Source organism: Borostomias antarcticus (genome assembly GCF_949987555.1).
Source record: "Borostomias antarcticus genome assembly, chromosome: 18".
Lineage (NCBI taxonomy): Eukaryota > Metazoa > Chordata > Actinopteri > Stomiiformes > Stomiidae > Borostomias > Borostomias antarcticus.
This window is the reverse complement of record NC_140251.1, coordinates 169,772-187,119: the sequence shown is the minus strand read 5'-3', so window position 1 is coordinate 187,119 and position 17,348 is coordinate 169,772. Positions and strand designations below refer to the sequence as shown.

General features: G+C 51.1%; 1 protein-coding gene across 1 annotated transcript in view; it reads left to right on the top strand.

Annotated features, from left to right (window-relative positions):
- Positions 1-15,623: 15,623 nt before the first annotated feature.
- Positions 15,624-17,348, top strand: part of snrkb (SNF related kinase b) — a gene marked incomplete at both ends in the record, with an annotated part of 24,180 nt that continues 22,455 nt past the window's right edge. Inside the window, 2 exons of the mRNA XM_084453171.1 lie at positions 15,624-15,758; positions 16,992-17,348. The exon at positions 16,992-17,348 is cut by the window's right edge and continues 97 nt beyond it. Of these exons, the coding sequence (XP_084309297.1) occupies positions 15,624-15,758; positions 16,992-17,348 (492 nt within the window). The remainder of the gene's footprint in view (positions 15,759-16,991) is intronic.

Sequence of the window (17,348 nt, the reverse complement as noted above, 5' to 3'; positions counted from 1 at the left end):
GGTCTGGTCTGGTCTAGCCTGGTCTGGTCTGGTCTAATCTGGTCTGGTCTAGCCTGGTATAGTCTGGTCTGGACTAACCTGGTCTGGTCTGGTCTGGTCTGGTCTGGTCTGGTCTAGTCTGGTCTGGTCTGGTCTGGTCTGGTCTGGTCTGGTCTGGTCTAGTGTGGCCTGGTCTGGTCTGGTCTGGTCTGGTCTGGTCTAGTCTGGTCTGGTCTGGTCTGGTCTGGTCTAGCCTGGCCTGGTATAGCCTGGTCTGGTCTGGTCTAGTCTGGTCTAGCCTGGCCTGGTCTGGTCTGGTCTGGTCTGGTCTAGCCTGGTCTAGCCTGGCCTGGTATAGCCTGGTCTGGTCTGGTCTGGTCTGGTCTGGTCTAGCCTGGTCTAGCCTGGCCTGGTATAGCCTGGTCTGGTCTGGTCTGGTCTAGTCTGGTCTGGTCTGGTCTGGTCTGGTCTGGTCTGGTCTGGTCTGGTCTGGTCTGGTCTAGTCTGGTCTGGTCTGATCTAGCCTGGTCTGGTCTAGCCTGGCCTGGTCTGGTATAGCCTGGTCTGGTATAGCCTGGTCTGGTCTGCACACCTTTGGATTCACAATCTCTGCAGTAGGACAGGTAGGCAGTCCCCAGGGAAGCCCAGGAACTAGGAGCTACATGAGTCATCACTGGAGAGAGGGGGGGGGGGGGGGGGGGGGGCGGGAGAGGGAGAGAGGGGGGGGGGCGGGAGAGGGAGAGAGAGGGGGGGGGGGAGGGAGAGGGAGAGGGAGAGAGAGAGGGGGAGATAGGGGAGAGAGAGGGAGAGAGAGATATTAAAGGAGAACAGAGGAAAGTCAAAGTGAGCAGGCTATGAGCTGGAGCACTACACACTAGTGTTGCACGATATACCGGTACCAACGGTCTACCGCGGTGCCAAAACGTCACGATGCCAACTATACTATAAGCTCTATACAACAGTACGTGGAATGTTACCTCTGTTCCCAAATTCACTGGTTTCTGCTAATGTGAAGACTGGCTCGCGATACCTTTGTGCAGCTCCCAATTTGTTGACTGGCGCACACATCTCCACAGTCACTGGCTCGCGACACCGTTGTTGCAGCTCCCAATGTGTTGGCTTGCGCACACATGCAACTCCGCAGTTATATTGACATTATCTGTATGACTGGGCGCAAGCCAGTCTTGTTCTCAGTAGACTATCGTAATGTCAGAAGCGTTCCCTAGCTCAGAGTCCGCACCATCAAATGTAACATTATTGAAGAAACATAACTCTAAAAGTTTAATAAGGAACTATTTTGGTTTTAAACCAGATAAACAAGGAAACGCTATAGATGATGGCCGTCCGTTGTGCAGGCGATGCAGCAATGCCGTACAGACAAAAGGAGGCAAGACATCAAACTTAAAGCATCTACTATCTCGTCATCCAGACCTTGCACTGGAATACAGACGAGCTAATGAGGTTAGTATGACTTAAGCAGTGTTCTTGCCATTAGCTAATATTGTAAAAATGAATGAATAAACCTCTTAGCTAAAGCGTGTGCTGCTGTTGCTAGCTAGCCAGCCAAAACTAGCCAGCTGGCTAGCTAATAGCCTACCTGCTGTCATGTCGTCATGCACAGCTGTTGAATGAAAATTGTCATAAACTCCTTACAATAATGTGAGCTAGATTATGTAGGCTGAGACGAATCCAATGATATCCACCTCTTGACATTTGGTCATTTGATCTGGTTTTGACTTTAACAAAAGTGAAAGCACGGGCAGTGGCTAGTTGCAAAACTAGAATGGAGAAGTAAGACGCCTCCTTCCCTCCACTAGTCTGGGGGTCCACCTTGGGCAAGTGGTAGTACCCCCTAGCCCCCCTACCTGGGGTTACAGGCAAAAAACCCTGATGAAATTACAACCTAAAGGAAGAGAGACCCGGCCCGGAGGAAGCCCGGGGCCCTCGTCTGGAGCCAGGCCCAGACGGAGGGCCCGCATGCGAGCGCCTGGTGGCCGGGCTTACCACGGAGCCCGGCCGGGCCCAGCCCGAATAAGCAACGTGGAAGCACCATCTCCTCCTCCATCGTCCCGTGGATCCACCACCCGCGGGAGGAATTGTCGGGGTCGGGTGCGCTGCCAACTAGGTGGCGGTGAAGGCGGGGGACATCGACGGACCGGACCCGGGCGGCAAAGGCTGGCTCTGGGGACATGGAACGTGACCTCGCTGGGGGGGAAGGAGCCGGAGCTTGTGAGGGAGGTGGAGCGATACCAATTACACCTGGTGGGGCTAACCTCCACGCACAGCACCGGCGCCGGAACCAAACTCCTGGATAGGGGTTGGACCCTGTTCTTCTCCGGAGTTGCTCACGGTATGAGGCGTAAGGCAGGTGTGGCTATACTAGCTAGCCCCCAGCTGAGCGCCTCTGTGCTGGAGTTCACCCCAGTGGACGAGAGGGTCGCCTCCCTGCGCCTTAGGACTGTGGGGGGGGGGGGACTCTGACTGTGGTTTGTGCTTATGCACCGAACAGCAGTTCAGAGTACTCAGCCTTCCTGCAGACCCTGAGTGGAGTCCTTTTGGGGGCTCCTGCAGGGGACTCCAGTGTCCTACTGGGGGACTTCAATGCACACGTAGGCAATGATGGAGAAACTTGGAGGGGCGTGATTGGGAGGCATGGCCACCACGATCTGAACCCGAGTGGTGTTTTGTTGTTGGACTTCTGTGCTAGTCACGGTTTGTCCATAACAAACACCATGTTCGAACACAAGGATGCCCACAAGTACACCTGGCATCAGAACACCTTAGGCCGAAGGTCGATGATCGATTTCGTTATCGTATCATCTGATCTGAGGCCATGCGTTTTGGACACTCGGGAAAAGAGAGGGGCAGAGCTGTCCACTGATCACCATCTGGTGGTGAGCTGGTTTCGATGGCGGGGGAAACTTCTGGACAGACCTGGAAAACCCAAGCGTGTAGTGAGGGTGAACTGGGAACGTCTGGAGGAAGAGCCTGTCCGGAGAGATTTCAATTGCCACCTCCGGCGGAGCTTCTCAGGCATCCCTGTGGAGGTTGGGGACATCGAGCATGAGTGGTCGGTGTTCAAAGCCTCCATTGCTGAAGCTGCGGCTGGGAGCTGTGGCCTGAGGGCCATAGGTACCTCAAGGGGCGGTAACCCTCGGACACCGTGGTGGACAGCGGTGGTGAGGGAAGCCGTCCGACTGAAGAAGGAGGCCTTCCGGGTTATGTTAGCCCGGGAGACCCCAGAAACAGTTGCAGGGTATCGACTGGCCCGGAGGGCTGCGGCTTCGGCCGTGACCAAGGCAAAGCAGCGGGTGTGGGAGGAGTTCGGAGAAACCATGGAGAAGGACTTTCGGTCGGCACCAAAGTGTTTCTGGAAGACCATCAGACACCTCAGGAAGGGAAAGCGGGGGACCATCCAAGCTGTATACAGCAAGGAGGGGACACTGCTGACCTCAACTGAGGAGGTTGTTGAGCGTTGGAAGGAGCACTTTGAGGAACTCCTGAACCCGACTAATCCACCCTCTACGATCGAGGCGGAGCCGGAAGATGATGGGGGGTCGTCAATGTCCTTGGAGGAGGTCACTGAGGTAGTCAAACAACTCCACAGTGGCAGAGCCCCAGGGACTGATGAGATCCGTCCAGAAATGCTGAAGGCGCTGGGTGTAGAGGGGCTGTCTTGGTTGACACGCCTCTGTAACACTGCGTGGAAGTCTGGGTCAGTGCCGAAGGAGTGGCAGACTGGGGTGGTGGTCCCAATATTCAAAAAAGGGGACCAGAGGGTGTGTGCGAATTATAGAGGCATCACATTACTCAGCCTCCCAGGGAAAGTTTACTCCAAGGTGCTGGAAAGGAGGGTCCGGCCGATAGTCGAACCTCAGATCGAAGAGGAACAATGCGGATTTCGTCCTGGTCGTGGAACTACCGACCAGCTCTTCACTCTCGCAAGGATCTTGGAGGGGGCTTGGGAGTTTGCCCAACCTGTCTACATGTGTTTTGTGGACTTGGAGAAGGCTTACGACCGGGTCCCCCGAGAGGTCTTGTGGAGGGTTATGCGGGAGTATGGGGTGAGGGGGTCCCTACTTAGGGCCATCCAATCCCTGTACACCCAGAGCGAGAGCTGTGTCCGGGTCCTCGGCAGTAAGTCGTCTGCCTTTCCGGTGGGTGTTGGCCTCCGCCAGGGCTGCGCTTTGTCACCAATCCTGTTTGTGATTTTCATGGACAGGATATCGAGGCGTAGCCGGGGGGAGGTGGGTTTGCAGTTCGGTGAGCTGGGGATCACGTCACTGCTTTTTGCAGATGATGTGGTCCTGATGGCATCAGCTGCCTGCGACCTCCAGCACTCTCTGGATAGGTTCGCAACTGAGTGTGAAGCGGCTGGGATGAGAATAAGCACTTCTAAATCTGAGGCCATGGTTCTCAGCAGGAAACCGGTGGCCTGTCCGCTCCGAGTAGGAAATGAGTCCTTACCCCAAGTGAAGGAGTTCAAGTATCTGGGGGTCTTGTTCACGAGTGAGGGAACCATGGAGAGGGAGTTTGGCCGGAGAATCGGAGCAGCTGGTGCGGTTCTGCAGTCGCTATACCGCACTGTTGTGACGAAAAGAGAGCTGAGCCAAAAGGCAAAGCTCTCGATCTACCGGTCTATCTTCGTCCCCACCCTCACCTATGGTCATGAAGGATGGGTCATGACCGAAAGAACGAGATCACGGATACAAGCGGCCGAAATGAGTTTTCTCCGGAGGGTGGCTGGGGTCTCCCTGAGAGATCGGGTGAGAAGTTCAGTCATCCGGGAGAGACTCGGAGTAGAGCCGCTGCTCCTTTGCGTCGAAAGGAGCCAGTTGAGGTGGTTCGGGCATCTAGTGAGGATGCCTCCTGGGCGCCTCCCTAGGGAGGTGTTCCAGGCGTGTCCGGCTGGGAGGAGGCCGCGGGGTAGACCCAGGACCAGGTGGCGGGACTACATCTCCGCACTGGCCTGTGAGCGGCTAAAGATTCCCCAGGCAGAGCTGGTTGATGCTGCTAGGGAAAGGGATGTCTGGGGCCCCCTGCTGGAGCTGCTGCCTCCGCGACCCGACCCTGGATAAGCGGATGAAGATGATGATGAAAAGTGAAAGCTAGATAAAGCATGTTGATGTCACTGCCATCAACCAAAACCCAGTGGCCCTCCGCTGACCTTTACTGGTGGTTGGCGATACTACACTTGTGTGTGTATACATGGCTGAATCAGTAGTTGTTTTAGACATGTGTTTTAAATATTTAATATGAATAATTCATAATATGCATCATATATTTTTACTTACCTGTAGAGCTACAATGTATGCACCACTCGTATAAAGTGATTACACTGTACTGTAATATACTGTAAATACATTGCACGTTCATAAAATAAAATGTAAATGCTACGGTATCGTGATACTACTTGGTATCGTGATACTTTGGCTGGTATAGTATCGCAGGTCAAATATTGGTATTGTGACAACACTACTACACACACACACACACACACACACACACACATACAGGACACAATGGTTCACTATTAGACCAAGAACCTCTATACCACCCTTCAACCACTGCAAGTGTGTGTGTGTGGCGTGTGTGTATATGTGTGAGTGTGTGTACAGTATGTATGTGTGTGTGTGTGTGTGTGTGTGTGTGTGTGTGTTCGTGTACAGTATGTGTGTGTGTGTGTGTGTGTGTGTGTGTGTGTACTGTATGTGTATGAGTGTGTGTGTGTGTGTGTGTGTGTGTGTGTGTGAGACCCCCGGGTCCCTAGTGCCTCAGAACAGGACAGGACTGAATGTCCCCAGCATAGTGCAATGTCCTGAAACACTCCTCCCTTGGGGGAATGGGAAAGAGGGGGAGAGGAGAGGAGGAGGAGGAGAGAGGGGGTGAGCGGAGGAGGGGGAGAGGGGGAGAGAGGGGGTGAGCGGAGGAGGGGGAGAGGAGGAGAGAGGGGGAGCAGGGAGCGCAGTCAGCACAGCATGGGAGAAATGCAGGGTGCACAGTACGTAGAAAAACACTGATGTACAGTAGGGCCATAGAATCAGCTCTACTGCCATCTGACCTGACAGATCTCCTCTCTTCTCCTCTCTTCTCTTCTCCTCTCCTCCTCTCTTCTCTCCTCTCTTCTCTATTCTTCTTCCCTCTCCTCTCTTCTGCTATCCTCCTCTCTTCTCCTCTCTTCTCCTCTCTTCTCCTCCTCTCTTCTCTTCTCTCTTCTCCTCTCTTCTCTCCTCTCTTCTCCTCTCTCATCTCTTCTCTCCTCTCCTCTCCTCTCCTCTCCTCTCCTCTCCTCTCCTCTCCTCTCCTCTCCTCTCCTCTCCTCTCCTCTCTTCTCCTCTCTTCTTCTTCCTCCTCTCTTCTCCTCTCTTCTCCTCCTCTCTTCTCTCTTCTCCTCTCTTCTCTCCTCTCTTCTCTCCTCTCTTCTTCTCTCCTCTCTTCTCATCTCTTCTCCTCCTCTCTTCTCTCCTCTCTCCTCTCCTCTCCTCTCCTCTCCTCTCGTCTCCTCTCCTCTCCTCTCCTCTCCTCTCCTCTCCTCTCCTCTCCTCTCCTCTCCGCTCTGTTAGATAGATATTATATTTCAGACAGTAGAAGGTCTGTTCAGAACAGGACACAGGACTGGTCTGGTCTAGCCTGGTCTGGTCTGGTCTGGTCTGGTCTGGTCTGGTCTAGTCTGGCCTGGTATAGCCTGGTCTGGTCTGGTCTGGTCTAGCCTGGTCTGGTCTGGTCTGGTCTGGTATAGCCTGGTCTGGTCTGGTCTGTTCAGAACAGGACACAGGACCCCCTCTGAGTAGCAGAACCCTGTTGTGAGTGATAAAAGGGTGGTTTCCATGGCAAAGACAGAGACTATAGAAGATAATGAAATGGTCTTGTATGTGAGAAGAATGTTTTTGTCTGGGGTCCTGAATCCGCTTGGTGACAATTGAATTAATTAGGAGAGACAATCTGTCTGTCTGTCTGTCTGTCTGTCTGTCTGTCTGTCTGTCTGTCTGTCTGTCTGTCTGTCTGTCCATTTGTCTGTCTGTCTGTCTGTCTGTCTGTCCATTTGTCTGTCTGTCTGTCTGTCTGTCTGCCTGTCTGCCTGTCTGTCTGTCTGTCTGTCTGTCTGTCTGTCTGTCCATCTGTCCATCTGTCTGTCTGTCTGTCTGTCTGTCTGTCTGTCTGTCTGTCTGTCTGTCTGTCTGTCTCTTGCCCGCCACTTTCTCCCTCCTCTCTGCTCCCCAGTTCCCAGTGTGATCTCACCATGTTGAATACTGCATGATGGGAACAGGACAAGGGATGAGGTCATACCTTAGAAGGAAACCCCACTCTGCCCCCCATCTTCTACTCTCCTCCTCTGGTCCCCCTCCTCTACTCTCCTCCTCTGGTCCCCCTCCTCTACTCTCCTCCTCTGTTCCCTCTCCTCTACTCTCCTCCTCTGGTTCCCCCCCCCCTCCTCTACTCTCCTCCTCTGCCCCCCCCCTCCTCTATTCTCCTCCTCTGTTCCCCCCTCCTCTACTCTCCTCCTCTGCCCCCCCTCCTCCTCTACTCTCCTCCTCTGCCCCCCCTCCTCTACTCTCCTCCTCTGCCCCCCCTCCTCCTCTACTCTCCTCCTCTGCCCCCCCTCCTCTACTCTCCTCCTCTGCCCCCCCCCCTCCTCTACTCTCCTCCTCTGCCCCCCCCTCCTCTACTGTCCTCCTCTGCCCCCCCCCTCCTCTACTCTCCTCCTCTGCCCCCCCCCCCTCCTCTACTCTCCTCCTCTGCCCCCCCTCCTCTACTCTCCTCCTCTGCCCCCCCCCTCCTCTACTCTCCTCCTCTGCCCCCCCTCCTCTACTCTCCTCCTCTGCCCCCCCTCCTCTACTCTCCTCCTCTGCCCCCCCTCCTCTACTCTCCTCCTCTGCCCCCTCCTCCTCTACTCTCCTCCTCTGCCCCCCCCCCTCCTCTACTCTCCTCCTCTGCCCCCCCTCCTCTACTCTCCTCCTCTGCCCCCCCCTCCTCTACTCTCCTCCTCTGCCCCCCCTCCTCCTCTACTCTCCTCCTCTGCCCCCCCTCCTCTACTCTCCTCCTCTGCCCCCCCTCCTCTACTCTCCTCCATCTGATCCCTCCATCTCCATCCCTCCATCTCCACCCTTTCATCTCCATCCCTCCATCTCATCCCTCCATCTCACCCCTCCATCTCCACCCCTCCATCTCCATCCATCCATCTTCACCCCTCCATCTCCATCTCCACCCATCCATCTCCACCCCTCCATCTCATCCCTCCATCTCATGCCTCTCTCACCCTTCACTCTCGTCTCTGATATGGTTAGATGAGTCATCTCCTCACACCTCTTAATGTTCTCCCACATCACAGCTGTGTGCGTGTCAACGTTAGTGTGTGTGTGTGTGTGTGTGTGTGTGTGTGTGGACTGCCTGTCTCCATGCCCTTGTGTTGTAGAGCAGTGCCTCTATTGTTGCCTGTGTGCTTTCCACAGGCCAGAGCAGCAGGTCCACCAACGGGCTGAAGACCCGACATCCCTCTTGTTAGCAAATAAACATGCTGACTAGGCGGAAACCTGGGTGCCTTGGCATTATTCATCTGTGTGTGTCGTAAGTTCATGCGGGTGTGTGTATGTGTGTGTGTGTGTATATGTGTGCGCCCTAATTCTTATGTGTGAGATGTGTTGTGTGAATGTCATGTCCCCATCGGAAACCCGGTTGATGACTGAGTGTTGAGCGAACACTATCTGGAGGAAACACAGTGAAATGCTTCTTCTTCCTGGTAGGAAACTGCCTCATACAACACTGTTAGTTCCTATAGAAACAGCCCCAGACAACACTGTTAGTTCCTATAGAAACAGCCCCAGACAACACTGTTAGATGTTATAGAAACAGCCCCAGACAACACTGTTAGATGTTATAGAAACAGCCCCAGACAACACTGTTAGTTCCTATAGAAACAGCCCCAGACAACACTGTTAGTTCCTATAGAAACAGCCCCAGACAACACTGTTAGATGTTATAGAAACAGCCCCAGACAACACTGTTAGTTCCTCTAGAAACAGCCCCAGACAACACTGTTAGATGTTATAGAAACAGCCCCAGACAACACTGTTAGATGTTATAGAAACAGCCCCAGACAACACTGTTAGTTCCTATAGAAACAGCCCCAGACAACACTGTTAGATGTTATAGAAGCAGCTCCAGACAACACTGTTAGATGTTATAGAAACAGCCCCAGACAACACTGTTAGATGTTATAGAAACAGCCCCAGACAACACTGTTAGATGTTATAGAAACAGCTCCAGACAACACTGTTAGATGTTATAGAAACAGCCCCAGACAACACTGTTAGATGTTATAGAAACAGCCCCAGACAACACTGTTAGTTCCTATAGAAACAGCCCCAGACAACACTGTTAGATGTTATAGAAACAGCCCCAGACAACACTGTTAGATGTTATAGAAGCAGCCCCAGACAACACTGTTAGATGTTATAGAAGCAGCTCCAGACAACACTGTTAGATAGGGATGCACCGATTGCAAAATTCTGGGCCAATGCCGATGTTTAAAATAACAATCCAGCCGATGGCCGGTGTTTATTTTATTTAATTTTTATTCCCCCTTTTGTGCCAGGGAAACAAAGAAATTACGTGTTTGGTTCCAAAACACAGACTTTTATTTCACTTTAATTTCAAAGCTAAACTTGCATTTGTGGCGTTACGTCACAGATCTTCTCCGAATCTGCAGCTTGGTAGGCTACGTTTTGCAACAAAAAAAGACGTAATTGTTGCGACATAACATCGGCCACTACCATCGGCGAATGTCATTTTATTTGCAGATGGGCCGATGGCAGTCAACAAGGCCAACATCGGCCGATGCCGATGTTCGGCCGATGCATCGGTGCATCCCTACTGTTAGATGTTAGAGAAACAGCCCCAGACAACACTGTTAGTTGTTATAGAAACAGCCCCAGACAACACTGTTAGTTGTTATAGAAAAAGCTTCAGACAACACTGGTAGTTGTTATAGAAACAGCTTCAGACAACACTGGTAGTTGTTATAGAAACAGCTTCAGACAACACTGGTAGTTGTTATAGAAACAGCTTCAGACAGCACTGGTAGTTGTTATAGAAACAGCTTCAGACAACACTGGTAGTTGTTATAGAAACAGCTTCAGACAACACTGGTAGTTGTTATAGAAACAGCTTCAGACAACACTGGTAGTTGTTATAATATAGAGTCATCCATCTCCTCTTCATCTATTCTCTGCTTGCCTTCTCGGACTATTACAGCTTGACATCTCACATGAGACAAGCCAATCTCCAACTCAAGGTCCCTGAAGCAAACATAACACGCACATGTCGAAGACACACACGCACACACACACGCACACACATACACACAGGCACACACACACACACACACACACGGGCACACACATGCACACAGTGCCCCCCGCCCCACCACACACACATTATGATATCCTATTACTAAGTATTGATCAGTAGCATTTCTGCTAGGAGGCTGTTATCTGAGCCCCTGTCTCAGCTCCCCCAAACACACACTCAGCGTTCAGAGCCCCGACCCACGCCTACCTGCTCACGTTACACCAGTCCCCCTACACATATCTCTTTACAGTTTCATCTTTCATTTTCTCTTTCCAGATTTCGACCACACCACAGCACCGAGGCTGCTCTTGTTAAGGTCTTCAATGGCATCCATTTAAACAGAGACAATGGCAGAATTTCAGTCTTAGTAGTCTTAGTCAGTCTGGATCTCAGCGCTGCATTCGACATGGTTGACCACAACATATTACTAGGCTGACTGGAAAACTGGCTGGGAATTTCTGGCACAGTGCTAGACTGGTTTGAATCCTACTTGAAGGACAGGGACTACTTTGTGTCTACAGGCAATTACAAATCTGAGCGGACAAAAATGACCTGTGGAGTTCCCCAAGGCTCCATTCTGCGGCCTCTTCTGTTCAACATTTACATGCTCCCACTAACTACACTAAACAAAAATAAAACTGAAGTAATTGTCTTTGGAGCCAATGGAGAACACTCAGCTCCAATCAGTAATGCTAAAAACCACAAACGAAGCCAGAAATCTTGGTGTAGTCATGGACTCGGACCTGAATTTCAACAGTCTCATCAAGACAATTACAAAGTCAGCCTACTATCACCTGAAGAATATATCAAGGATTAAAGGATTTATGTCTCAGCAGGATCTGGAAAAACGTGTCCATGCGTTTATCATCAGTAGACTTGACTACTGTAACGGTGTGTTTACAGGTCTCTAAAAAATCGATCAGACAGCTGCAGCTGATTCAGAACGCTGCTGCTGGAGTCCTCACTAAGACTAAGAAAGTGGATCACATCACTCGTTCTGAGGTCTTTACACTGGCTTCCTGTCTGTCAAAGAATTTACTTTAAAATACTGCTGTTGGTTTATAAAGCACTGAATGGTTTAGGGCCGAAATATATTTAGTGCTACGTTATGAACCATCCAGACCTCTCAGGTCGTCTGGCACAGGTCTGCTTTCTGTCCCCGGAGTTAAAACAAAAGAGGAGAAGCAGCGTTCAGTTTTTATGCTCCACATATCTGGAACAAACTTCCAGAAAACTGCAGGTCTGCTGCAACTCTCAGTTCTTTTAAATCAAGACTGAAGACTTTTCTTTTTGACGCTGCTTTTTATTAAATCAAATAATTATTCATTAATACCCTGCACATTAACCTTTATTCCTGTATTTTATTTTTCCATCATTTTGTTCTAAATGTCTCTTTTTTGCATTTCGTTTTATATGACCTTTTATGTGTTTCTTGCACTTTGTCGTGATGCTTTTAATGTCTCATGTAAAGCACTTTGAATTGCCGTGTTGCTGAAATGTGCTCTACAAATAAACCTCGCCTTGCCTTACTGTATTTTAACATACGGCGAGTACCTTAAGCATCCCATAAGCTACATGGAGTACCTTGTGTACAGCGCTGTGTATTTTCTCTCCATCTTCACAGGAGAATGGAAGCATTTCATAGCGTTGTATCTGTACTTCAGCCTGAACGTGCAGAATAAACACTCTGGACAGACAGTTTTAACCAGGAATACACTCTCACTGACTTCCACATACTGGAGATCACATGGAGTTTTCTGCAAATTATGAGTGTTGCAATGTATCGCAATATGTATTGTATCGTATAGTATCGCTATGTATGGTATCATGACCCATGTATCGGGATACATATTGTATTGTGAGGTCCTGGCCAATACCCAGCCCTACTATGGAGGCAGGCCTGGAGGGAGGGGCAGGAAAAATTATGTAATATGGCTTGTTTCTTTGAACTGTGGGTGAATAGTGTGTGTGTGTGTGTGTGTGTGTGTGTGTGTGTGTGTGTGTGTGTGTGTGTGTGTGTGTATGTGTGTGTGTGTGTGTGTGTGTGTTAGTGCGGGCCTCTCCCTGATCACACTCTGTAGTGTTGAAGGAATCAGTTCCCTAACCTGTCTGTCAGGTCACAATGTACCATTGTAGACTAGAATACACACACACACACACACACACACACAAACACACACACACACACACACACCCTCTCTGTGGGTTCATTGGCAGGACAGTCCTGCTGTGTGTGGACCTAGAAACATGAGAGAAAGGGAAGTGCAGCCAGGATATTTCGGCAACAGTGCTGAAGCTGAACATTCTAATTTTAACAAAGATGATGATCTCTGGAAACTCTCCAATCAGAAGCGCCAAACTATCGCTGCTGCTGCACAGTATATACTGTATATATATTGTAGTATATACTGTATATATTAGCACTTTTGGTCTTTACTGACGATGACTGGGGCACACAATCGTTCACTTCTCTAGTCAAATGTACTTATTGTAAGTTGTTTTGGACAAATTTGCTTAAAATGTAAATGTAGTACTAGTACATGAATGCTTGGCTTTTTTACACGTGTATTGTGTTATACTGTGAAGGGATCTACAGAACAACGTATGGAATCAATAACATGACTACAATAGTGTAATACTAGTTGTGTAATGAGAGTTGGGGCTGTAAGTAGACCAGTGTTGGGGCGGTACTGTAGGTAGAGCAGTGTTGGGGTGGTAGCTAGAGCAGTGTTGGGGTGGTAGCTAGAGCAGTGTTGGGGTGGTAGCTAGAGCAGTGTTGGGGTGGTAGGTAGAGCAGTGTTGGGGTGGTAGGTAGAGCAGTGTTGGGGTGGTAGGTAGACCAGTGTTGGGGTGGTAGGTAGACCAGTGTTGGGGTGGTAGGTACACCAGTGTTGGGGTGGTAGGTAGACCAGTGTTGGGGTGGTAGGTAGAGCAGTGTTGGGGTGGTAGGTAGACCAGTGTTGGGGCGGTCGGTAGAGCCGTGTTGGGGTGGTAGGTAGACCAGTGTTGGGGTGGTAGGTAGACCAGTGTTGGGGTGGTAGGTAGAGCAGTGTTGGGGTGGTAGGTAGAGCAGTGTTGGGGTGGTAGGTAGACCGGTGTTGGGGTGGTAGGTAGAGCAGTGTTGGGGTGGTAGGTAGAGCAGTGTTGGGGTGGTAGGTAGAGCAGTGTCGGGGTGGTAGGTAGACCAGTGTTGGGGTGGTAGGTAGACCAGTGTTGGGGCGGTACTGTAGGTAGACCAGTGTTGGGGCGGTAGGTAGACCGGTGTTGGGGTGGTAGGTAGACCAGTGTTGGGTGGTAGGTAGAGCAGTGTTGGGGCGGTAGGTAGAGCAGTGTTGGGGCGGTAGGTAGAGCAGTGTTGGGGTGGTAGGTAGAGCAGTGTTGGGGTGGTAGGTAGAGCAGTGTTGGGGTGGTAGGTAGAGCAGTGTTGGGGTGGTAGGTAGACCAGTGTCGGGGTGGTAGGTAGACCAGTGTTGGGGTGGTAGGTAGTCCGGTGTTGGGGTGGTAGGTAGAGCAGTGTTGGGGTGGTAGGTAGAGCAGTGTTGGGGCGGTAGGTAGAGCAGTGTTGGGGTGGTAGGTAGAGCAGTGTTGGGGTGGTAGGTAGAGCAGTGTTGGGGTGGTAGGTAGAGCAGTGTTGGGGTGGTAGGTAGAGCAGTGTTGGGGCGGTAGGTAGAGCAGTGTTGGGGCAGTAGGTAGAGCAGTGTTGGGGCAGTAGGTAGAGCAGTGTTGGGGTGGTAGGTAGACCAGTGTTGGGTGGTAGGTAGACCGGTGTTGGGGCGGTAGGTAGAGCAGTGTTGGGGCAGTAGGTAGAGCAGTGTTGGGGTGGTAGGTAGACCAGTGTTGGGGTGGTAGGTAGTCCGGTGTTGGGGTGGTAGGTAGAGCAGTGTTGGGGTGGTAGGTAGAGCAGTGTTGGGGCGGTAGGTAGAGCAGTGTTGGGGTGGTAGGTAGAGCAGTGTTGGGGTGGTAGGTAGAGCAGTGTTGGGGCAGTAGGTAGAGCAGTGTTGGGGCAGTAGGTAGAGCAGTGTTGGGGCGGTAGGTAGAGCAGTGTTGGGGTGGTAGGTAGAGCAGTGTTGGGGCAGTAGGTAGAGCAGTGTTGGGGCGGTAGGTAGAGCAGTGTTGGGGTGGTAGGTAGAGCAGTGTTGGGGCGGTAGGTAGAGCAGTGTCGGGGTGGTAGGTAGAGCAGTGTTGGGGTGGTAGGTAGAGCAGTGTTGGGGTGGTAGGTAGAGCAGTGTTGGGGCGGTAGGTAGAGCAGTGTTGGGGTGGTAGGTAGAGCAGTGTTGGGGTGGTAGGTAGAGCAGTGTTGGGGTGGTAGGTAGAGCAGTGTTGGGGCAGTAGGTAGAGCAGTGTTGGGGCAGTAGGTAGAGCAGTGTTGGGGTGGTAGGTAGAGCAGTGTTGGGGTGGTAGGTAGAGCAGTGTTGGGGCGGTAGGTAGAGCAGTGTTGGGGTGGTAGGTAGAGCAGTGTTGGGGTGGTAGGTAGAGCAGTGTTGGGGCAGTAGGTAGAGCAGTGTTGGGGCAGTAGGTAGAGCAGTGTGGCTGACTGTGTGCTTGACTCAACCGACAGTAGAAGATGGATGAGCAGGAGACCCATGTCCTTTTGGGAGATCGTAATGTTATATTGATATTGAGGATCATATTGAGGATCATCCATCAATCATAAAGTTTTAATTCAGACGTTCTGTGACACAGTGTTCAGGGTCCGACCATGACTGGCAGTCAAGTACACTTTAATACTCATGGGCAGGGTCAAGACAGCCTATAGGAACGCATGGTTATTCCTGTCCTTATGTGGCACAGGCTCTGGACACATGTAGTAGATGGTCAGCAACAGGGGTCATTCTGAGGTGAATTCCTCCTCAGAGATGCTGAGCAAGGGGTTTGGTTATATTCAAGCTTCCTCTGTGAGTGTCCTGACATGGTTATAGGGAGGGACTGGGCTCTGTTAGCGTTATGTCTTCAGCACAGTCATGGCTACTAAACAATACAGTGTAATGGATGGATACAGTAAAACAAAACAAACAAACAAACAAACAAATAAACAAAATAAAGAGTGCTGAAATGCTGAAGGATATATGATGTGGAGGCTTTCTGGCAGCGTTCTGCTAGTGCCTGACCTGTGTACTCACCTGTATGGATCGGTAGTACCAATAACACACAACGTTTATCTTACCTGTGTTCTCCTCTCTGTCCCGACAGGTAATACACCAGTAGAGGCGTCCTCCACCCCTCCCCCCCCCCAACCTCCCCCCACCCCCCCCCACCCCAACCCCCACGCTTACACCGCCTCACCCCTGACCTCTGACATGGCGGCCTCTAAGAGCGGCTACGAGGGTCAGATCGCCGGCCTTTACGACCTGGACCGCACTCTGGGAAAAGGTCACTTCGCTGTGGTCAAACTGGCGCGCCACATCTTCACTGGCCAGCTGGTGGCCGTCAAGGTACAGTATTGCGTTGTATTGCGTTGTATATCATAGCATAAAATAGCATAGCGAAAAACAGCATAGCACAGCATAGCATAGCGAAAAACAGCATAGCACAGCATAGCACAGCATAGCATAGCGAAAAACAGCATAGCACAGCATAGCACAGCACAAAACAGCATAGCACAGCATAGCATAGTGAAAAACAGCATAGCACAGCACAAAACAGCATAGCACAGCATAGCATAGTGAAAAACAGCATAGCACAGCACAGCATAGCGAAAAACAGCATAGCACAGCAGAGCACAGCACAAAACAGCATAGCACAGCATAGCATAGTGAAAAACAGCATAGCACAGCACAAAACAGCATAGCACAGCATAGCATAGCAAAAAGCAGCATAGCACAGCATAGCATAGCGAAAAACAGCATAGCACAGCATAGCATAGCACAAAACAGCATAGCATAGCATAGCAAAAAACAGCAAAGCACAGCATAGCATAGCAAAAAACAGCATAGCACAGCATAGCATGGCACAAAACAGCATAGCACAGCATAGCATAGCAAAAAACAGCATAGCACAGCATAGCATAGCACAAAACAGCATAGCACAGCATTGTATTGCATCTCTCTAAGTCATCCTCGGACCAGCCCTCCATGGACGTTTCCAGTCGTCCCGACCCTCTGAACATCTGGCAGCTCGCCGATACTCTCCGCTTCTGCGTCTTTCTTGAGTTTGTCCACGTACGTTAGTGTGGGACGCCCTCGTGAACGATGCCCGTGTGTCGGCTCCCACAGCACCAGTTTTCTGGCTGGCAGCTCCTGGTGTCTCTGGCAGTGACCAGCCAGCCTCATTCTCTCACTCCCCCTTGGTGACCCCCCATACAGATGCTTGTTGGTAACATGCTTGCTCTTGTCGATGTTAAGTACTGAACACCGCATTCTGGTGTAGCACCCTTTTAGGATGGGCTTCGCGGTCCAGCATTCACAGGCGTTTAGTAGAAGTGAGTGAGCCCAAGTATTTGAAGTCGTAACAAGAAATAGCACAGCATATAGTGGCACAGCATAGCAAAAAACAGCATAGCATGATAGCATAGCATAAAATAGCATTGTATTGTATTATACATTACAGTAGGCCTACAGTATACAGTTCTATATTGGGACAAAGGCAGGACAAAGAGGCATCAGTGTATTTTAAAGAGGCAGAGTGTTTTACAGTTTAAAAAATAAAATAAAATCCCTGTTACCCAGGTCATCGACAAGACCAAGCTGGACGCCATGGCGTCAGGCCACCTCCTCCAGGAAGTGCGCTGCATGAAGCTGGTGCAGCACCCCAACGTGGTGCGCCTGTACGAGGTCATCGACACGGCCACCAGGCTCTACCTCATCCTGGAGCTAGGCGACGGCGGCGACATGTACGACTACATCATGCGCCACGAGGGGGGCGTGGCCGAGGGCGTGGCCAAGGTGCACTTCGCCCAGATCGTGCGCGCCATCTCCTACTGCCACCGGCTGCACGTGGTGCACCGCGACCTGAAGCCGGAGAACGTGGTGTTCTTCCGCCAGCAGGGGGCAGTCAAGCTGACCGACTTCGGCTTCAGCAACCAC